General features: G+C 36.3%; 1 protein-coding gene and 1 non-coding gene across 4 annotated transcripts in view; both read right to left on the bottom strand.

Annotated features, from left to right (window-relative positions):
- The window catches only part of AP1G1 (adaptor related protein complex 1 subunit gamma 1), a 134,173-nt gene that overhangs the window by 39,097 nt on the left and 70,987 nt on the right, over positions 1 to 24,089 (bottom strand). For 2 of the 3 annotated variants that reach the window (XM_037815484.1, XM_037815483.1), the window contains exons 5-12: positions 19,994 to 20,090; positions 18,771 to 18,847; positions 17,955 to 17,963; positions 15,584 to 15,679; positions 15,051 to 15,131; positions 14,757 to 14,855; positions 2,744 to 2,799; positions 1,124 to 1,237 (exon numbers count right to left, since the gene is read on the bottom strand). In XM_037815484.1, the coding sequence (XP_037671412.1) occupies positions 1,124 to 1,237; positions 2,744 to 2,799; positions 14,757 to 14,855; positions 15,051 to 15,131; positions 15,584 to 15,679; positions 17,955 to 17,963; positions 18,771 to 18,847; positions 19,994 to 20,090 (629 nt within the window). The remainder of the gene's footprint in view (positions 1 to 1,123; positions 1,238 to 2,743; positions 2,800 to 14,756; positions 14,856 to 15,050; positions 15,132 to 15,583; positions 15,680 to 17,954; positions 17,964 to 18,770; positions 18,848 to 19,993; positions 20,091 to 24,089) is intronic. The other variant, XM_037815485.1, reaches the window with a different exon arrangement.
- LOC119519077 lies at positions 729 to 813 on the bottom strand. Its single transcript, XR_005213937.1, has one exon. It is a non-coding gene; the product is annotated as a small nucleolar RNA SNORD71 (small nucleolar RNA).

Raw genomic sequence — 24,089 nt, 5'->3', positions numbered from 1 at the left:
CCACATTTTACACATGAGGTGACTGAGGCACCGAAAGGGTAAGCAACTTGACTAAATTATTAAGAGTAGAACCAGGTTTGAAAGGAGGCTCTCTGAGCTATTACTCTATTATACAGCCTTTCAAAGAGACATAAATATTATATCTTAAATGCAAAGCTCAATAATGAGCTATAAAGAAACAACACAACAGAGTCAGAAGGCCTGAGTTCTGTTCTCAGTTCTGTCCTTTGGAATGGGTAAGATTTAAGGTAAGTCATTTGATCTTTTTAGGAGTGTATTTTAACTCATCTATTAACTGGGGACAGAAGTAATTGCCTAGTCTCTCTCACAGGCTTGCTCTTAGAACCAACTGAGAGAAAAGCACTAAATAAAAAGTTGGTGCTACTGAGCCTTGGTCTTGTTTATCTTCACATTGCCTAAACATTTAATACCTGTTTTTCGCAAATGAAAGCAATTCAGTAAATGTTTAAGTGAATGGTTTTATGGATCATTTTATTTCCAATTTGTTCTAGATTTAAACACATAACCAAAAGTTCATCGAGGCCAACGATAACTGGGTTTCACAATCATCTGCACTTCTTCTAAGAGAAGAACCACAGAGTTACTTCATCAAGGACTTAATCCATTTTCAAAGTGCTATCTGCTGCCTAACAGTCATTCCTAGATGCACTGTTCTAAGTAACAGGTCTGCCTCCAGTATCCTGGGCTATAAGTATACTATGACAAAATGTGTGTTGTCAGTAATTTGAATTTCAGCATTGTGGTAAGACACTTAGCCGATGGATCACTCCTGTTTTCATCCTCCAACACACAAAGCACAGTACCTCTGTTAAGTAAACTTCTGCCCAGCTTATCTGTATCTGCTGTATTTATCAATAAACCAAGAAACTCCAGTGTGCATTTAATTATTTCTTATTGGCATCCTTAATTGACCTAAACTTCTCCCTGCTAATCCCCCTTTCTGAAAAAGGATTATGTTCATGTGTGAACATAATGATTAACTGAATAAATGTCAACACTCCTGCTCTCAAAACTATTTGAAGGGAGGGGCCTAGACCTATTAATAATCTGTTAATTTCACTTAACAAAAAACCTACATTGATAAAGATTCTCAATTTGTTACCGTTTTATTGAGACATCCAAGTCTTTTAGACAGTCCACAATTGTGCTTCTGTGCCTCTGTACTGCATTATGATCTGTCTGCACAGTCTTCAACAAAGATGTCAGAGCTACGTATCTGGATACAACAAAATTGCAGAGAAACAGAATTAAAACATAAAACCCAGAAGAGTTTTCCTCTGTCTACATGACAAAGAACATGCCTCATAACTAGGAAAAGCACACATTTAAAAATACTTAATAGGAAAAGAGAGCAATAATGAGTATAAAGATCAAATTTTAAAAACAGTGATACATAATCTAAAGTAGTGATAGCCAGGAGACGTACAGGAGTTGCATTCATGGTCAAATTCATCTAAATTTCTAGAAGTGATGATTCAGTTCTTCCAAACAGTAAAACAAAATCACATAATAAAATATGCCTTTTCAGACTGCCTCTTGAGGATGGAATCATATGCCCCCAAAAGGCATGTTCAGGTTCCAACCTTTGTGGGTGTGAACCCATTTGCAAATAGGATCTTTGAAGATGTTACTAGTTAAGGTGTGCCTAAACTGAATGAGGGTGAGCCTTAATACAGTATGACTTTAGTCCTTATAAGCAAAGGAAATCAGACACAGGAAGGGAAACCACAAGGAGAAGTAAGCTGGAAGTAAATGGAACCCAGAAGAGAAAGGAGAAGACACCAACATATGCATTGCTATATGACAGAAAGCAAAGGAACCCCAAAGACTGCCTGCAAGCCAGCCAGATGATACCAAACCCTGGAGGAAGCAAGCCTTCCAGACTCTGAAACCGTGAAACATTAAATTCTTATTGTTAGCCAATCCACTGTATGGTATTTGTTTCAGCAGCTAGGAAACTAAAACACTGCCTTAACCTCCAAATGCAAGAAGAAAATGATTTCAATTTTACCATTTGTATTTTCACTGTTCTTATTTGATACCAGTACCAAAACTGCCTCTATAAAAATTTGAGTTTAAAATCCAAGTATTACAAATTCTTTTTGAAAAGAAGATAATTCAGGATACCACAATCAGGATGCCCACATTTTTTCATGTTTAACATAAGGAAGAAAATTTTCTCCTGGGTAAAAGAAAAAAAGGCAAGCAGGACATACTGTATATAGGAATGTAAAAAAGAAACAAAAGAAAACACTGATCAATTCATCTACTAAAAAACTATCTGGAGTTCATAAAGACTTTTCAGATTTGCTACCTTAAACTACAGCCTATAACAAAATCCAGCCCACTGCTGCCTGCTTTTGTAAATCAAGTTTTACTTGGACACAGCCACAGTGGTTTATTTACATGTTGTCTATGGCTGCTTTCATGCAGAATGAGCAGTTGTCAAAGAGACTGTAAGGCCCATAACACCTAAAATATTTACCATCTAGACTTTTACAGAAAGTTTGCCAACTCCTGATTTATAGTATTAATAGCAGTAAAAATTAAGTCAGGAGGCAAATCCACAAATTTATTACAAAACAGTTTTAAGACCATACCAAAAATAGAAATCCTGGATTGATGTTTTAGATATGTCACTCAATACGTATTCGATCTTGAGCAAAGTTATTTTTTAAAAACACAGAGTTTATAATATTCAGGATATTTTCCAGTTACTTACCTAATATTCTTGTCATTGTTCAATAAGAAACGACCCAGGATATTTATGGCTAGGACCTAATGAGAAATAGCATAGGTTAAATTTCTAGGAAAATTAAATATATTGTTTTCTGACAATTAAGGATCACTTCCTGGCTTCTGACAGGTGCAAACTACTCAACTGTGGTAGTTGGTACTTTAAAGACAGCTAGCAAAAAAATAAACAAATAAATCTAAAGGCAAAGGCTTAAAATCATATTCTATTTCAACAAAAATTATACAAAAATTATATTTTAAAGTTTAGATACTATTAGTGGAGAGATATTGGAACAGCCTCATTGAAGGGAAATTGGACAATAACTATAAATATTTAAAATGAAAATATATCCCCTGCTTCAACAATTACACTTCTAAGAATTTATATCCAGATATACTTGTACATGTGCAGCACTATCTATAATCACAAATAATGGGAAACACTCCAAATATCTATTAATAGCAAACTTGTTAAATACACTAGGGTGAAACCATACAATGGAATATTATGAAGTCATTAAAAGAATGAAAGTGGTCCCTGTACCTGAATATGGAACTATCTCCAAAATAATGTTAGGTTAAAAAGAAAGATGCAGAACAACATATGTAACACATTCCCATTTTGTTTAAAAGGAGGGGAGAGGAAAATTACTAACCTAAGTTACTTTGGCTAAGTTATTTGACTGGATACTGTAATGCTAAAGACAAAAAGAACTGTACACAAATATTGTACTTCAGTTAGTAAATTTGTTTCTTACAAGAATATAGGTTAATAAATGACTAAATGAATGATGAAATAAATAGATGGGGGAGAAGAGGCACACTCCCATATAGAATTCTAATTATTTAATGTGGAAGGGATGAGGGAAACAGAAAATTATCATTAAAATGCCACTCTAATAATTATGCAAGCAAGATACAAAGTGGATGCTAAAGTTAGTGGACAAGTTTGAGGAGAACCAGATATCTGCATAGTTCAAAAGAATCTTCTCCAAAATATTTTTAATTACAAAGGGAAAAATAGTAATTTTACAGTAGAGAGATGTTGCAGATACCATCTTCACCAAATAAGCAAGATTAACACCACGAGTTATAAGATATATTGACATCATGTACCCATGACATGATATACAGAGGACACAATACTTCTGTGGTATTCTTGCTAAAAAAGCATAACCTCAATCTAATTAGGAGAAAACATCAGACAGACCCAAACTGACGCACAGTCAACTAAGTAATTGACCAAAACTCTTCAGAAGTATCAAAGTCAAGGAAAAAGTAAGAAAGACAAGGAAAGTCTAAGGAACTGTTACATATTGGAGACTAAGGAGACACAATAATTAAATGCAATGTGGGATCACTGGTTGATATCAGAACAGAAAAAGGACATTAGTAGAAAAACTAGTGACATATGAATAAAGTCTGTAATTTAGTTAATAGTATAGTACTAACATTAATTTCTTAGTTTTGATAACTATGCCATAGTTATTCAAGATGTTAACATTAGCGGAAGCTGGGTGCAGAGTATATGGGAATTCTCTGGACTATTTCTGCAACTTTTCTTTAAGTATAAAATGATTTCAAATAGAAAGTTTTTTTTTTTTAAAGTGGAGAACGGAAGAATAAATTCACACATACATACACATTTGAATATGGATAAAACATCTCTGGAGAAAAGAATTAAAAAATGGTAACAGTATTTCCTTCTGGAAGGAGAACTGAGACTTAAAACATGAAACCTACAAGGCAGATATTTTCTTCCTGTGCACCTTTTATTATTTGGATTTATCAAACAAACACTATTATTTAATAAAAATAAATTGACCCAAATAAGATGTCTTGTTTGAAGCAATGCGTACAACTCAAATTCTGGCTCTAGAAAAAGTTTACTCTGAAATGTTTCCTTCTCTACAAAATATCTATATATCTAACTACATCTAAGATCTTCCAAACTTTATTATAATCAATGTTAAGCCTTTGATGAAACAGAATGATACTTCAGATACCAAAACCACAAGACTATACATACTGCATTATTCCTCTTAGAGCTAACATTCTAAATCAAATGTTTAGGGGGAAGGGTGAGGTGAGGAGGAGTAGGTTTCTCCTCAGTTAAAGAAACTTGAGAGGGGCCAGAGACACCCAGGACCATTGTTTTGGGATGTGTCTGGCCACAGAGAGACCCCCTACAGCATGCAGCGGGGACATGGACAAACATGCGGAGTGACTATGCCTCGAGGGCTAGGGTGAGATTGTTTGGCTGGGACTGCTACCAGGGTCAGCAGAAGCAACACAGCTGCTGGGCAAGGGAGTGAGCAGCAGCTCACCAATAATGTGCATCCATCTTGGCAGTCAGCTGCAGAAGGGATCCTCCACAGCCATACAGCGGGGAACAGCAACCAGTAAAGGAACCCAAAAGGCAGCATTTACTCTCCTCCCATGGAAGTAAGGAGTGTGCACTGGCAAGAAGCAGGCATAGGACAGGGTGTCATATGGAAGCATCCGGAGCCCCTCCAACACCCAAGAGGCTCACGAGAACACAGCAGGCAGGGAGCGGGGCACATCTGAGCAGAAGGGTACTCCTGAGCGGACTCCCAGCCAATAGCACAGGGCCAAAATCATACCCCCTGGGCAGGCAGTCCACAATGTACATGGAGAACTGGTGCACTGATTGGTTACCAACCCAGTCTGGACTCCACCCAGCATACTGGAGATCTTCAGGGAAGGCTGGCTTGAGAGTAAGGGAACTCGGGAGCACTACCTGCTGTTAAGATAGGGAAACTGCACTCCAGCAAGCTGAAGCTCTGCCAAATTACATACTAATGCTCAAATAATCCTGCATTTCCCAAAATAACCTTATCAACACAAGAAAATGCCCTGAAGCCAATAGAAAATCATAAAACACCTAAAGAATCTAGAAGATATGGACAAGACAAACAAACAAATTAAAAAGCCAGAGGAGACACAAAATTTGGGGCTATTAATTAAAGAAGTATACACAAATCTCGAAACAACTTCAACAAGATGGCAAAAGACATAAAGGACAACAAGAAGACTCTAGAAGAGCATAAAGAAGAATTTGAAAGAGTAAATAAAAAAAACAGCAGATCTTACGGAAATGAAAGGTTCTGTGGTTCAAATTAAAAATATCCTAGAGACACACAACAGCAGATTTGAAGGGGCAGAAGAAAGAATAGGTGCACTAGAGGACAACACAATTGAATGTGAATGCACAAAAGAACAGTGAAAAAAACTGAAAAATTTGAAATGGATATCAAGGAAATGACGGAAAACATGAAGTGAACAAATATAAGAATACTGGTGTCCCACAAGGAGAAGACAAAAGGGATATGAAGAGTCCTTAATGACACAGTTGAGGAAAATTTCCCAACACTTCTAAATGACATAAATATGCAAATCAAAGATGCCCAACGAACTCCAAATAGAATAAATCCAAATAAACCCACTCCAAGACATACTGATCAAACTGGAGTGCTGACGAGGAGAAAGTTCTCAAGCGAGCAAGAGAGAAGCAATTCACAACAAGCAAGGGAAACAACATAAGACTAAGTACTGACTACTCAGCAGGCACCATGGAGGCGAGAAGGCAGTGGTAGGACATATTTAAGATTCTGAAAGAGAAAAACTGCCAGCCAAGAACTCCTTATCCAGCAAAGCTCTCCATCAAAATGGAGAGTTTAAAATTTTCACAGACAAACAAATGCCAAGAGAATCTGTTAACAAGAGACCTGCCCTGAAAGAAATACTAAAGGGCGTTCTACCAGTTGAGAAAAAAAGACAGGAGAGAGAGGTCTGGAGAAGGGCACAAAACTGAAGAGTATTAGTAAGGGTAACTTAAAGGGAAAAAAGAGAGGTGGGGGGGAATAGATCTGACAGCTAAAAACCAAAGGATAAGATGGCTGGTCCAAGAACTTCCTTCACAGTAATAAATTTGAATGTGAATGGATTAAACACTCCAATTAAAAGATACAGACTGGTAGAATGGATTAAAAAGTATGACCCATCGATATGCTATTTACAAGAGACTCATCTCACACTCTGCGACACAAAGAGACTGAAAGTGAAAGGATGGAAAAAGGTATTCTATGCAAGCTGCAACCAAAAGAAAGCTGGGGTAGCTATATTAACACCAGACAAAATAGACTTTAAAGGAAAAGATGTCATAAGAGACAAAGAAGGACACTATATATTAATAAAAGGGACAATTCACCAAGAAGAAGTAACAACCATAAATGTTTATGTACCCAATCAAGGATCTCCAAAGTACATGAGACAAACATTGGCTACACTGAAGGGAGCAATATACATGTCTACAATAATAGTGAGAGACTTCAATACACCACTCTCTTCTATAGGTAGAACAACAAGACAGAGGACCAATAAGGAACCTGAGAACCTAAACAATATGATAAATGAATTAGACTTAGCAGACGTATATAGATCATTACATCCAAAGCACCAGGAATACATTTTTCTCAAGCGTCCATGGAATGTTCTCCAGGATAGACCAAAACAAGTCTTAATAAATTTTAAAAGATTGAAATTATTCAAATCACATTCTCTGACCACAAGAGAATGCAACCAGAAATCAACAACCACCAAAGAACGATATCTTTCACAAATATATGAAGGTTAAACAACACACTCCTAAACAAACAGTGGGTCAAAGAAGAGACTGCAAGAGAAATAGGTAAATATCTAGAGACGAATGAAAGCAAGAACAAAGCATATCAAAATCTAAGGGATGCAGCAAAGACAGTGCTGAAAGGGAAATTTATAGTTCTAAATGCATACATCTAAAATCAAGAAAGATTAAAGAAGTGCATAGTGGGGGAGCAAGAAGCAAGAAAAAGCTAAAACCAAATAACTACTTGAACAACTGAAGAGGCTAGAGAATGATCAGCACACTAACCCTAAAGCAAGCAAAGGAAAAGAAATAACAAAGATTAACGGAGAAATAAATGAGCTGGAGAATAAAAAAATAAGAGAGAATAAATAAAACCAAAGTTGGTTCCTTGAGAAGATCAACAAAATTGACAGACCCTTAGCTGGACTGACAAGTCAGAAAGAGAGAAGACCCACATAAGCAGAATCAGAAATGAGAGAATAATTACTATGGATCCCAACGAAATTTAAAAAAAAACATACAACTGTACTGTGAACAACTGTATGCCAACAAGCTATACGATTTAGAGGAAACTGACAATTTCCTCGAAACACATGAACAACCAGGACTGACCCAAGAAGAAACAGAAGACCTCTACAAATCAATCACAAGCAAAGAGATCCAATCAGTCATCAAAACACTACCTACAAATAAAAGCCCAGGGCCACACTCTCTAACTAAGCCACCTTGGCAGGTGAACTCACTGCCCTCCCCCCTACATGGGACCTGATTCCCAGCGGTGCAAATCTCCCTAGCAACACAGCATATGATTCCTGGGGATGAATCTGGACCTGGCAGCGTGGGATTGAGAATATCTTCTTGACCAAAAGGGGGATGCAAAATGAAATGAAATAAAGTTTCAGTGGCTGAAAGATTTCAAACAGAGTCGAGAGGTCACTCTGGTGGACATTCTTATGCACTATATAGATAACATCTCTTAGGTTTTAATGTATTGGAATAGCTAGAAGTAAATACCTGAAACTATCAAACTCTAACCCAGTAGTCTAGACTCCTGAAGATGACTGTATAACAATGCAAATTACAAGAGGTAACAGTGTGATTGTGAAAACCTTGTGGATCACACTCCCTTTATCTAGTGTATGGAATGGATGAGTAGAAAAATGGGGACAAAAACTAAATGAAAAATAGTGTGGGATGGGGGGATGATTTGGGTGTTCTTTTTTACTTTTATTTTTTATTCTTATTCTGATTTTGGTGTAAGGAAAATGTTCAAAAATAGACTGGGGTAATGAATGCATAACTATATGATGGTACTGTGAACAGCAGATTGTACACCATGGATGATTGTACAGTATGTGAATATATTTCAATAAAACTGAATTAAAAAAAAAAAAAAAAGCCCAGGGCCAGAGAGCTTCACAGGGGAATTTTACCAAACTTTCCAGAAAGAATTGACACCATTCCTGCTCAAACTCTTTCAGAAAACTGAAGAAAAAGGAACACTACCTAACTCATTTTATGAAGCTAATTTCAGCACCAAAACCAGATAAAAATACTACAAAAAAGGAAAACTATAGCACAAACTCCCTAATGAATATAGATGCAAAAATTCTCAACAAAATACTTGCAAATCGAATCCAAAGGCACATTAAAAGAACTATACACCATGACCAAGTGAGGTTCATTCCTGGTATGCATGCAATGGTACTTCAACATAAGAAAATCTATCATTGTAATACAACACATTAACAAATCAAAAGGGACAAAACAAATGATCATTTCAACAGACAGTGAAAAAGTATTTTACAAAACTCAGCATATCTTTTTTTAATTCAATTCAATTTTACTGTGATATATTCACATACCATGCAATCATCCCTGGTGTACAATTGTTCACAGCAAGATTAAATAGTTGTGCATTCGTCACCACATTCAATTTTTGAACATTTTCATTACCATACACAAGAAAGAATAAGAATAAAAGTTAAAGTAGAAAATAACACCCAAAACATCCCACCCCCCATCCAACCCTATTATTCATTTACTTTTTGTTCTCATTTTTCTATTCCTATGTCCATACACTGGATAAAGGGAGTGGGAGCCACAAAGTTTTCAAAATCACATGATCACGCTGTGTAAGCTATATAGTTATACAACCATCTTCAAGAATAAAGGCTACTGGGTTGCAGTTCAACAGTTTCAATTATTTCCTTCTAGCTATTACAATACACCACTGAAATTTTAGTTTGTTTCATTTAGCTTCCACCTTTTGGTCCAAGAAGGCTTTCTCAATCCCACAATGCCAGGGCCAAGCTCATCACTTCAGGTCATGTCCCACATTGCCAGGGAGATCCACACCCCTGGGAGTCACGTTCCACATAGGGGGGAGGGCAATGAGTTTACCTGCAATGTTGGCTTAGACAGAGAAGCCACATCTGAGCAACAACAGGTTCTCTGGGGGTGACTCTAAGATACCATTTTAAATAGGCTTAGCGTAGTAATCAACTTCATAAGGGCAAACCCCAAGTTCGAGGGCTTGGCCTTCTAGATTGATAGCCCCCAATGCTTGTGAGAATATAATTAATTTCCCAAGTGGGGAAAATGTAATATTTCCACATTTTTCCACAGTCCCTCAAGGGGACTTTGCCAACACATCTTCATTCTCTGCCAGACTTGTTCTGGAATGTATTGGGGCTTCACACTAACCTGCACAAACCAACCAGACCTCACTCCCCAATCAACATTCCATATAATTATGTTGTTTGAATAAACTGACCACACAAGTCAAATTATATAATGTGTTACAAAAAAAAAAAAAAAAAAAAACAGATCTTACACCTAATAAACATTTCTTCCTTTGGTCCCACATAGAAGCTGAAGCTTCAAAAACACCATCAATATCATCCTTTACCCTTCAGTCTGATTTACCTTAGAACTAACAAAGTCCATTTTATTCATATCTCTATAACTGAAATCTGATCTCTTTTTTCAAACTTGTTAACACTTGCTGTTAAATGGTTATACACAAAGAGCTCAGCATCTCAGAATTCAGAAATAGCCATTACAACTCAGGAACAGATGCAACTGCTATAAAAGCTTACATTCTAAGAACCTTTACAATATGCCTTCCCTTGATAAACTATGCTCTCAATTCTCAGAGTTTGCACATTATAGTTAGTCCATATTAGTGAAGCATTATAATGTTTTTCTTTTCATTTCTGGTTTATTCATTCAACATACTATCCTCAACGTCCATTCACCTCACAACTTCACTCCTTTTTGTAGAAGCCTGATATTCCATTGTATGTTTACACCACAGTTCGCTGTTCCGTTCACCAGTCAATGGTCATTAGGTGAAAAATCGATACTTTTTTGGTAACACACTATATAATTTAACTTGTATGGTCAGTTTATTCAAACAACATAATTACATGGAAAGCTGAATAGGGAGTGAAATCTGGTTGGCTTGTACAGGTTAACATGAAGCCCCAATACATCCCAGAATAATTGGGGTAGAGAATAAAAATGTATTTGCAAAGCCCCCCTGAAGGACTGGGGGAAAATGTAGAAATATTAAATTTCCCCAGCTGGGGAATTAATATTCTCACAAGTATCGCGGCCAACCAATTTAGAAGGCTATGACCCCAATCTTGGGGCTTGTCCTTATGAAACTTGTTACTGCATCTTAAAATTGTGCCTAAGCATCACTCCCACAGAACCGTTTTTGTTGCTAAGCCAACTCTGCAGGTAAACTCACTGCCCTCCCACCTACATGGGACATGACTCCCAGGGGTGTAAATCTCTCTGGCAATGTGGGACATGACTTGAAGTGATGAGCTTGGCCCTGGCATTGTGGGATTGAGAAAGCCTTCTTGGACCAAAAGGTGGAAGCTAAATGAAACAAAATAAAATTTCAGTGGCTGAGAGATTTCAAATAGAGTCGACAGGTCATTCTTGAGATTATTCTTGTGCATTATATAGATATCCCTTTTTAGTTTTTAGTGTATTGAAATAGCTAGAAGGAAATACCTGAAACTGCTGAACTGCAACCCAGTAGCCTTAATTCTTGAAGACAACTGTATAACTATACAGCTTATACAGTGTGACCATATGACTGTGAAAACTTTGTGGCTCCCACTCCCTTTATCCAGTGTATGGACACAAGAATAGAAAAATGAGGACAAAAAGTAAATGAATAATAGTGAGAGATGGGGAGTATGAGATGTTTTGGGTATTCTTTTTTACTTTAACTTTTATTCTTATTCTTTTTTGTGTGTGGTGACGAAAATGTTAAAGAACTAATTGTGGTGATGAATGCACAGCTATATAATGGTACTGTAAACATTTGACTGTACACTGCTATTGACTGTATGGTATGTGAATATATCTCAATAAAACTGAATTAAAAAATTATTAGGAAAGGAAAAGGGGCCTCGAATTGCCAAAAACATGCTAAAAAAGAAGTGGGAGGATTTACACTTCCTGACTTTGTAGCCTACTGCCAAGCCACTGTGGTCAAAACAGCATGGTATTGGCACAAAGATAGAAATATTAATCAATGGACTCAAACTGAGAGTTTGGAAACAGACCCCCAGATCTATGGTCTACTGATTTTTGATAAGTCTCCCAAATCCACTCAACTAGGACAGAACAGTCTCTTCAAGAACTGGGGCTGTGAGAACTGGATATCCATAACCAAAAGAATGAAAGAAGACCTCTACCTCACACCCTATACAAAAATTAACTCAAAGTGGATCAAAGACCTCAATATAAGAGACAATAAAACTCTTAGAATATAACATAGGGAAACATCTTAAAAACCTAGTAATAAGGGGTAGCTTCTTAGACCTTCCATCCAAAGCACAAGTAACATAAGAAAAAATTGGTAACTGGGAACTCCTCAAAATCAAAAGCTACTGTGCCTTGAAGGACTATCAAAAAGGTGAAGAGGCAGCCAACGCAATGGGAGAAAATATTTGGAAACCATATATTTGATAAGAGATTGATATCTTACATACATAAAGAAATCCTACAGCCCAATTATAAAATGGACAAAAGATATAACACATTTTTCTGAAAAGGAAATACAAATGGCTAAAAAACACATGAAAAAATGTTCACCTTCACTAGCTATTAGGGAAATGCACATCAAAACCACAATGAGTTACCATCTCACACCATAAGAATGGCTGCTATTAAACAAACAGGAAACAATGTATGCGAAAGCGGATGTGGAGAAATTAGAACTCTTATTCATTGCTGGTGGGAATGTATAATGGTACAGCTGCTGTGGAAGATAGTTTGGTGGTTTCTCAGAAAAGTAGAGATCGAATTATCCTAAAATCTGGCAATTCCACTTCTCGGTAGATATGCATAAGACCTGAAAGCAGTGACATGAACAGACATTTGTACACCAATGTTCACACTGACACTGTACACAACTGCCAAGAGATGAAGCAATCCAACAGATGAGTGGATAAACAAAATGTGGTATATAAATACAACGGAATACTATGCAGCAGGAAGAAGGAACAAGGTCTCGAAACATGGCAACAAGGATGAACCTTGAAGATATAATGCTGAGTGAAATAAGTCAAACACAAAAGAAGAGATATTGTATGTTACCGCTACTATGAACTCCCTGAACGATGTAAAATCAATGTCTTCTAACGTAGAATATTGGGGACCTAGTGATAGACAGAAGCTAGTGAAGGGGGAATGATAATCCAGTATGTTCAGATACGAATTCAAAGGTATGGGAATGGATGGGGTGATGACTGTTAATGGGAGTATAAGAATCAGAGCTGCATTGAAGGTTAACAGGATTGAAAGGCACTATTTAAAGGCATATATCCCACAGATCGGCACTACAAATTTAAATAGCTGCTTGCATGATATATTTATAAGGTATGACACTGGTACAGAGATTGACAACAGAATGGTATACAGAAAAAATCTATTGCATACTAGGGACTATAATTAATAGGAATACCTTGACAGTACCACACAAACACCAGGGACAAATAATTAAGAGCTGAAAAGTTATGGGGTGTTTTGGGTCATGAGAATTGTTTAAAATGGAAAGTGATGAGGACTCTAAAACTAAGTAATGATAACATGAGATATGGATGGATTATCGTGGACATAATGTATGCAATGTGAACTTAGGAACCTCCTACTTTACAAGTCAAGCCCATGATCTTGAGGCTTGCTCCAGTGAAACTTACGGTTTTAACGGGAGGCTAAGCCCATCTATAATTAACCACCAGAGAACCTTTTTGTTGCTGAAACGTGAACTTTCTCTCTCTAAGCCCAACTCTGCCCATAAATTCATCACTTGCCCCCTGATGTGGGACAGGATCCCCCAGGATTAGTCTCAGTGAGTCTCCCTGGTGACGTGGGACACAGATTCTGGGCCGACTGACGAGTTGAGAATGCCTTTTTGACCAAAATGGGGAAAAGAAAGGCAACAAAATAAGGTATCAGTAGCTAAGAAATTTCTAAACAGAGTCAAGAGGCTGTGCTGGAGGTTCCTCCTATGCAAGCTTCAGCTAGATATGCCAAATGGCCACAGTATGATAAACTCAAGTCAGTAATAGTTCTGAAAACTCTACAGGATCCTTATCTGAGACTCTATAAAAAAGTTTCACTCACTAAGTTTATTCTTCAGAAACTTAAATCCTCCAGAGAGGTCCTATGCCAGCCTCTCCAAGAAAATCAATCAGATGCATCCCCTTTTCCCATAATGTCGACACCACTTTTCAACATGAACAAGTTAGGGTGGTCACTGCCTAGACATCCCTGAAGATTGGGAAAGTGATTAAACTAGAGGAAGAGGTAGCAACAGACAAGATGGAATATAACAAACGATTATGAAAACTGAATCTCTATATAATTTTCTTCTTCTTAGTTGCTAGGGTATTAAAATAGCTAGAAAAGGAAAGAACTGAAATGATGGAACTGCAACCCATAGCATTCTTTGAAATTTGCTCTACAGCTACTTGTTAAATTGTAATTTGAAAGTTATCATTTTTTTGTATATATGCTATATTTCACAGTAAGGAAATAACTGAAAACTATGGTACTGTAATTCACAACAGTTTTGGAAATTTTCTTTATAACTACCTGTTAAATCATACTTTGAAAGTTATTACCTTTTTGCATGTAAGTTATACTTCACAATAAGGAAATAACTGACACTGTGGAACTGCAACCCATAACAGTCTTTGAAATTTGCTAACTTGTTAAATTGCACTTGGAAAGTTATCACTTCTATGTATATGTTATATTCCACAATAAAAAACATTATTAAAAAAATGTTTTTGGGGGAAAAAGATTTAAAAAGACTTACTCGCAGACCACTCTCTGACTTAATATCCATGATAGTCAAAACAGTTTCATAAAGAATAGCATTTCCCACATTTTTACTAGTCTCTGTATTAGTGGCAACCTGAAAAGACATATGGCAATACATAAGTGACAGAACAATGCTTCCAAAAATTGTGGGGGATAACAAGAGACTTTTTTTTGATTGAAAACACCAATGAGGAAACACAGATAAAATATGCTCTACATAACTGCAATCATTCTACTCTCTGCTATACTAAAATGAACATTTAATATTATGCAAGTCTGGTCCACTCACCTGCGCTAATATATCATTCATAGCTTCACTTGAGTCGTCATCATTTCGTCCTAAAATTCTTAATAACCGCAAAATTCGTACCTAATATGCAAATTATGAGAAGTGTCAACAGATTATGCTTGGCTCAAAGGAACTTCACTTGGTATGAAATTCAAATAATTTAAATGAAGTCTTAGATTCCATTAGAAATGGTCAAAAATTTAACAGAAGAATTTTAAACATTATCTTTAGAGAAGCTATACATGCCTCTATAACAATGTAGTTAGGCAACTCACTAAAGGATACCATCACCTACAGAGCAATATTATATTGATCAAGTCTCTGTCTAAATACTAAATTTTGATTACAACCATAATTCTGTACTATTAATCTAATAAAATATAGAACTGTGTTACTATTCACTTATCAATACAATTAGTTTAATCAATAAACTACCAAATTTCTATCTAGTACAAATTTAAGAGGAAGGAAATGGCCCATTCAAAAGGTTTAAATTCATGTTACATTTATCCAAAATTTTTTTTCAACCTCACCTGCAAAAAGGGGTCACTAATACCAGAAACGTCATGTTCTGGTGAGTATCCGGACATGATGAGGTTCTTTAGAATACGAACTAATTGGGGCACAAGCTGCAGAAAAGAAAGATGCATCATAAAACTATGAATATCAAAGAATAGCACACGAATAGGCAGATTCATTTTTAGAAAAAAGGATGCAAGAGTCTGGAGTCCAAGAAAATTCTATTGATGCAATATACTAGTATATTGTTGTTGTTTGATAAATATAACTCAGGAGTACTTAGGCCAAAGAACTTGAGAATGAGTACACATTTTATCTGGACAAAAAGAACTAGATTTATAGATGCAAAGATATTACAAATAACAGTTGGTCAGAAAGCCTATGGGAACCAAGTAAAACAGTTATCTATGGAACATATTGCATTTCTACTTCTGTAGAACTTGATATATCTAGGTGGCAAAAACATGTGCCGTTTTTATCCATTCAAACATATGGATAGCAATGTTATCATACACAAAATATAACTGGTGATCTTATTAAAACTATGGCTTTAAAATGTATCACCTCAAATAGAGAAAAGATTTAGCCAGTTATGTCCTTTTCCAACAAACAACGGAATACAAAAGCCTACAAAATGAACGAAGTGGAAAAGACACGTGAGAAATTATATCTTTCAACTTAAGATTTCAAGGCCATGAATAATTTCTTCTCTCTATTCTTTAACTCTCAAGACACAATTTTCGGTAGAATTTAATTTCAGGGCTTAATTATACACACTGATTTGTTGCCTGTTTTCTTGTCCTATCTTATGAATGAGACTTTATATGCCTTATGATCAGAAATTCCTTTCTTGTCCTTTTCATTACTTTGCCCATTGAAGTCACAGCATATTATAGGCCATTTTATTACCATGCTTAACAGATATTAGCATTCATTTCATTTCCATTGATCAATCACTTGATGTTAAAAATCCTACTTCAAAATGCTTAAAACAAGAAGAACTGTCCCATTCTCACCTGAAACTCAATTTAGGTATATAAATAATTCTAATAACCTAAAATTAAATAAAGAAGTATCCACAATGAAATGAATCACATCTCTTTTAAAGGTAGTATAAACAGCCCCGACTCTGCTGCAACTAAATCATTTTTGTCACTGTATGCAGAATTTGTGCCTTCCCATACCCAAACTCTTAAAATGAAAAGCCAAGCTATGCCCAAGTGCACTCAAAACATTCACAACATAAGGCCACTTCTAAACACAAGAGAACATAAACTATGTGAATTTCAATAAGTTTGACCATAAGAACAGAATTAAGTGATTCCGAAGTCATCTAAAGAAGAGTCTAATTTGGACAACTTACAGATTAAAACAAATCTAAGCCATGGAGATCTTTAAATTCTAAACAGAATCTTCATTAAATCTGTCAGCTCTCTGGGTAGATTTTATGAGATGAAAGAATAATATAATTTTTTAAACTGCTCTCAAATGTGGTAATAAAACAAGGGCCATCCAGTTGCCAAGCACTGCACAAAAACCAGGTATCTCATCCTGCAAACTAAATGACCCGCTTTCTTGTACTACACATATACCTAATTATTTTTTGAAATCTGGCTTATTTCTTGGAGAAGCCCTTTTTCCTTGGGCTGCTAAAATGCAGAAATTGTTGTCTTCACTGTTAAAAGGTTGGGCACATCACATAAGATCACATTTGGACAGAAAGCACAAGTATCTAAGTATTCAGCATACAAATTCTTGGAACCCAGCTTTAAATTGCAGACAAAAATGCAAGTTACTAAAACTGGTAACAGGACAAACAAAATAAGATGACAAAGGAAAGCTGCAGCCATGAAAGTCAGTTGGTGCCCACCCACTCTACCTCAAAATTCTTTTAACATTCCAAAACTTTTAAGCAAGTATATGTGCAGGAGAAATAAAAGTTCTCAGTCCAAACCAAAAGCTCAGCAGAACATATGAAGCTTTTTAAAGTATGAGGTTATCCATACAGTTCTAAAATGTCAACTTCAAAAAGAAGCAGTGTTTTATGTCAAGGCTCCAGACTGACCTGGAATTGCCATCACTAAAACCACTGGGAAGCTGTTCAAAGCTTTTTAAGGGAAGATAAGGGAAAGACAGAGAAGGAGGCTTACAATTCAGGAAAGGCTGCAACTGAAATCCAAGGCTGACTTTGGAGTCAGGGGTTTAAGTGACAAGACAAAAACTGAACTAGGGAGTTAGCCAAAAATGCTAGAACAAATAACTCATAATATTAAGCACAGTTTCAGCATTAGTATATTTTTAAAAGCAACATCTGTGGATGGATACACAAAAGGTACTAAGGACCTAATGCCAGCATGCACCATCTAAAAGAGGGTTAATTCTTACCTTTTCATTCTAACATACAGCAGGATTCCAAACAGACAACAGGAACAAAACATACAAAGCAAGCATTAGGGACAGATACGGGTTTCATACTATTTTACAATAATTTAATCAAGACATGAACATCTAAGGGAAAAAAAGCCAAAAAAAAAAAAAATGCTATTTTAGCCTCATTAGAGCTAAAGTACAAAGTGAGCCCCACTTATGGAGTGATCTGCACCCTATAAAATAAGGAATTAAATACATATAATTACGCAAAGAACAGTTTTTCTCTGAATTTTCTCACTACTGCCTTCCAAAATTAAGTGGAGAAAACAAAAACGTGCATTTTAGAATGCTAGTAAAAAAGGGAGGGGGTCGTTATGAAAGCTAAAGGAAATGCAGGGGACCACTTTGGATTAGGTAAAAGTAATAAAGGTCAAATTTCAGTTCGTAATTCTCCAGGAAGGAAGTGGGGGGGGGGGGATTACCTGTTTAATAAAAAAAAATAAAACAACAAACAATTCCTATTTGTAATTTGATCTCAGATTACAGTTCCTGACTTCAATGTGGAAACAGAAGATAAAGCACATGAGAGAACGGTGTGCCTGCCAACAATGAGAAAACACTTCTATTACGAAAGGGAAAACCCTATACTACTGCCAGTTTGTATATGTCTATATCAGGCTTCCAGCCCTACCATAGAGCAGGGCTGGTTAAATCCTCTATTTGGTTCCACAGCTTGCTTTCAAAAGAAAATTAGCAAGTGAAAAAAACATGTACTTTTCAAGAAAGTCATTTTTTAATCAACAAAGATTAAGTATACAAAATGGCACTTACCTTTCTGAAATGTGCAAGCATGTCCGGGCTTCGCTCACACATTTCTGTAAGGAGGACTACAGATGTGTGAAGGACACCTAAAAGAAAAGATACAATGAAAACTAATGACAAGGCTAAATTATTCAATTGATAGAACAGGGCTTTGATTTCCTGAAGGTCATCTCCAAAAGGATAGCTGCTACTTGTGCTTTTTAATTCCCCAAAGGATCTAAGCGTAGAAGTGAATACAAAGGAGGTACTTAATGGACACTTGCTGATTTAATACTGACCAATTCATTCAAATCAGGATATTTTTAACATTATGTGACCCAAATAATTGCTAAAAAGCGACAACCTCAAGTGTCTCTCCATCTGAGAATATCCATAAAGACATGCTCACAGTCAAAATGAGCTAGTTATCACCTGCCCCATGCTTAATCAATGAGCTACTAGCTTAGCACTAATAAGTAACTCAAGAGGCAAAAATCTTAAGGTTTTTAATTTCTAGGCAAAACATATCAGAACTTCAAGGTAATTGTGCACAACAAAGTGAATCTGTTTGTTTCAGAGTGAGTGAGAAAAATCTTCCAATACTTTTCAGTAAGTAATATATAAGCACCCTAAATAACTCATTTATTCAACAAATATATTTTGAGACTTGTGGGCAGAACAGCCCTAACCTAATCACAATAAAATGCACTTTACCATTTTTTCCTCTTAGCATTTAGGACATGAATTTTCCTTACTCAAAACTGGTTTCACTGGCTTTAAAGTAAGAATAAATGTTTGGGGAAAGAATAACCATGTATTATAAATATCTGAGTACCCACTTTAAATTCCTGTTGCAAATAAAGTTAAGAATTTTCAAATCATATATTCCTACCATAAAAAATACTTCTTTCTTCTATTATAAAATAACAAGGAGATCAAAAGGTTCCACACACGAAAATCAAGGCTAGGATCATTTGTGTATTACATTGTTTATCAGTGATTTAATACAGTATTTTAATATAGTTAAAGAACATCAGAGACAAAAATTGACTATGAAGGATTTTATCTCTAATCATAAAACCAGGACATCAGAGTAGAAGAGATTTGGGCCACCAGAACTTCCTGGAAAACCATCTAAGCACAGCAGAAAGGAAGTTCATCTGTGCTAAAACATAACCCTAACACTACCTGAAGCATTTTCTCTTCAACCCCTTTGCCCTCATTACTTTATGGGAGCCTCCGAATTACATTACCATGGTTCTTCTCATTCAATAAATTTTTTGTTGCTGGTAAAAACATCTCCATAAGTTCAGGAACTTTCCTGATGACATGAACAGCACATAGTGCAGCCTATTAAAAAAAAAAAAAAAAAATAGAAGGACAAAAGATTTATTTCAATTAAGCCAAAGCAACAAATCTTATTTTTTTCTTAAAAAAGCACAACTCATCAACTAGTTTCACTAGAAAGAGAAAAAGGAAAGAATTTAGCTATCAGATTTCTTAACTGATTAGAGCTTTCCCGATTACACCATTGCATTAAGGCTAACTTGTAGCTCACCTGTTTCTTTGTTCATACATTGCTCAACAAGTGGACCAAAAAGTTTTAGACTAGACCATGGTTAATATGAATTTTATCAAACAAGTTAAACTTAACTTATGGGGAGTTTGGGGAAAGTGAAAAACATAAAGTCTTCCACCTGTGATAACCATTTCTGAGTAAAATGATGAAAACACATAAACCATCATGCAACTCGTAAATGTCCATTAACAGATGAATGGATAAACAAATATAGTATATAAATGCAACAGAATATTATTGAGCCTTCAAAAGAAAACATAAGGAAGAACTCAAAAGTTTGAAAAAACAATTGGCAGAAATTATGGGAATGAAAGGCACAATACAAGAGATGTAAAAACACAATGGAGACATACAACAGGAGATTTGAAGAGGCAGAAGAAAGGATTCATGAACTGGAGGACAAGACATCTGAAATCCTAAACACAAAAGAAAAGATAGGGAAAAGAATGGAAAAATATGAGCCGAGTCTCAGGGAACTGAATAACACGAAGAGCATGAATATACGTGTCATGGGTGTCCCACAAAGAGAAGAGAAGGGAAAAGGTGCAGAAACAATAATGGAAGAAATAAACACTGAAAATTTCCCATCTGTTAGGAAAGACATAAAATTACAGATCCAAGAAGCGTAGCATACCCCAAACAGAACAGATCTGAGTAGTCCAACACTTAATAATCAGATTATCAAATAGCAAAAACAAAGACAGAATTCTGAAAGCAGCAAGAGAAAAGCAAGAGAAATACAAAGGAAGCTCAGTAGAAACCATGAAGGCGAGCAGACAATGGTATGATACTTTTAAGATACTGAAAGAGAAAAACTGCCAACCAAGAATTCTCTATCTGGCAAAGCTGTCCTTCAAAAATGAGGGAGAATTTAAAACATTTTCAGACAAACAGACACTGAGAGAATTTGTGAACAAGCTACCTACTCTTCAAGAAATACTAAAGGGAGCACTACAGGCAGATAGGAAAAGACAGGAGAGAGGGGTTTGGAGAATACTGTAGAAATGAAGACTATCAGTAAGGGTAAAAAGAGAGAGAGGAAAAAATTCAAATAAAATAAGATATGACATATAAAATCAAAAAGACAAAATGGTAGACAATAGACATTACAATGAGTGAAATTAGCTAGAAACAAAAGGACAGATATTGTATGGTCACACTAATATTGACTAATATTGATGAGCAAAATTTGAGAGTTGAGAACACAGGTTATCAGGAGATAGAAAGAGGTTAGAACACAGGCATTTGATGGTGAAGGAATACAGATCGTTCAACAGGATTGATTGTATAGATCCAAAAATCAAATGGATAGCATAATAGTGTGGGATGGTAGCACAATGTTGTAAGTACTCTGAACAAAGATGAGTGTGAGTACGGTAGATAGAGGAAGGCTAAGGGCAGGTATGACACCAGAAGGAAAGAGACAAGATATTGACTGGGATTGTATAACTTAGCGAAACCTAGAGAGGTCAATGATGGTGATTAAACGTACAAATCTAAGAATGTTTTTAAACGAGGGAGAACAAAATGAATGTCAACATGGCAAGGTGTTGAAAATTGGATAGTATGGGGAAAAAATATAATCAATGCAAACAAGAGTCTAGTTAACAGTAACACTGTTAGAAGCTTCCATTAATTGTAACAAAGGCAATATATCAAAGCTAACTGTCTATAAGAGGGCGATATGAGGGAGTGATACGGGCTTCTTGGTGGTGGTGATGCTGTCTGACCTTTTCATTGTATTTGATTTTTATTCTTCTTCTATCTTTTGTATTTTTGTTCTCCCCCCACCCCCTCCTTTTCCTTTTTCTTTGGGGAAGAGATGAAAATGTCCTCATACACATTATGGTGGTGAATGCATAATTATGTGATTATACTGGAAATCATTGATTGTTTACTTAGGGTGGATTGTATGATGTGTGAATAAAACTTCTAAAAAATAAACAGAGATATACAAGTGCTGGAGAAAATGTGGAGAGAGGGATGTACCTATTCCCTGTTGGTAGGGAAGCAGACTGGCACAGCCCAGCAGGAGAGCAGTATGGTGGTTCCACGGGAAGCTACGTATGGGGTTACCATATGGCCCTGCAACCCTGTTACTGGGTATATACTTGGAAGAACTGAGAGCATGGACATGAGTGGACATTGCACACTGGTGTTTATGGCAGCTATATTCACGACTCGCAATGGATGGAAGTGGCCTAAGGGTACATCGACTAATAAACGGAATAGTGAACTGTGTTGTATAAATACAATGGAATACTGAGCAGCGGCAAGAAGAAATGAAGTCATGAGGTATGCACCTAGGTGAATGGACCTTGAGAACAGTATGTTGAGTGAAATAAGCCATAAACAAAAAGACAAACATTACAATGCCTCACTAATATGGAATAACAATAATGTGCAAACTCTGAGAACTGAATCTGGGAGCATAGGTTATCAGGGGAAGGCTTGTGATGAAGATTCCTAGACTGTAAGCTCTTACAGCAGTCACATCTATTCATGAGTTATAATGGTTATGTCTAAATTCTGAGATGCTGAGCTGGTCGGTCCCTGTAACTTTGGGTATCCGTGTGACACTTGAGACTCAAAGCCAGAATTTGGCAACTATGAATGTCAGCATTACCCCATAAGGCAAATGGTAAAAAAAAAGCTGAAAAAGAGATCAGTCTTCAATTAAAGGTATGAACGAAAGGGATTTGATTAGAACTAATGTAAACCAGACTAAAGGGAAAAGGATGATATTGACTGTGTTCTAAAACCTCAACTTCTGTGCAAGACCAAAGGAAGAGATGTTTATCTGGTGCAAAATCTATCCTTTCTGCAGCATGCTATATAATTTAACTTGTATGGTCAATTTATTCAAATACCATAATTACATGGAACCTTGAATAGGGGGTAAGATCTGGTTACTTTGTACAAGTTAGCATGAAACCCCAATACATCCCAGAGTAATCTGGGCAGAGAATAGAAGTATTTGCAAAGACCCCTTAAGGGCATGGGAGAAAATGTGGAAACATGAAACTTCCCCAGTGGGGAATTCCTGATATTCTCGCAAGCACTGGGGACTACTATTGTAGTAGTCTGAGCCCTCGATGTTGGGGCTTGCCCTTATGAAGCTTATTACTGCAAAGGAAAGGCTAAGCCTACTTATAATGGTGCCAAAGAGTCACCCCCAGAGAACCTCTTTTGTTGCTCTGATGTGGCCTGTCTCTCTCTAAGCACATTCGGCTGGTAAACTCCCTGCCCTCCCGGCTATGTGGGACATGACTCCCAGGCCCAGGAGTGTAAATCTCCCCAGCAACGTGGGACATGACTCGCAGGGATGAACCTAGACTCGGCATTGTGGGATTGAGAAAGCTTTTCTGACCAAAATGGGGAAGAGAAATTAAACAAAATAAAGTTTCAGTGGCTGAAAGATCTCAAATGGAGTTGAGAGGTCATTCTGGAGGTTATTCTTATACATTATATAGATACCCCTTTTTAGTTTTTAGTACACCAGAATAGCTAGAAGGAAACTGCTGAACTGCAATCCAATATCCCTGATTCTTGAAGATGATCATATAACTATATAGCTTAAACAGTGTGACTGTGAATACCTTCTGGCTCACACTCCTTTTATCCAATGTATGGACAAATAAGCAGAAAATAGGGGGACAAAAGGCAATGAATAATAGGAAGGAAAAAGAAGTATGAGATGTTTTGGGTGTTCTTTTTTACTTTTATTTTTATTTTTATTCTTATTTTTTGGAGTAATAAAAATGTTCAAA

The sequence above is a fragment of the Choloepus didactylus genome, chromosome 22, assembly GCF_015220235.1.
Source record: "Choloepus didactylus isolate mChoDid1 chromosome 22, mChoDid1.pri, whole genome shotgun sequence".
NCBI lineage: Eukaryota > Metazoa > Chordata > Mammalia > Pilosa > Megalonychidae > Choloepus > Choloepus didactylus.
Note: the sequence above shows the minus strand (reverse complement) of the source record. Positions and strands in the feature narration are given on the sequence as shown.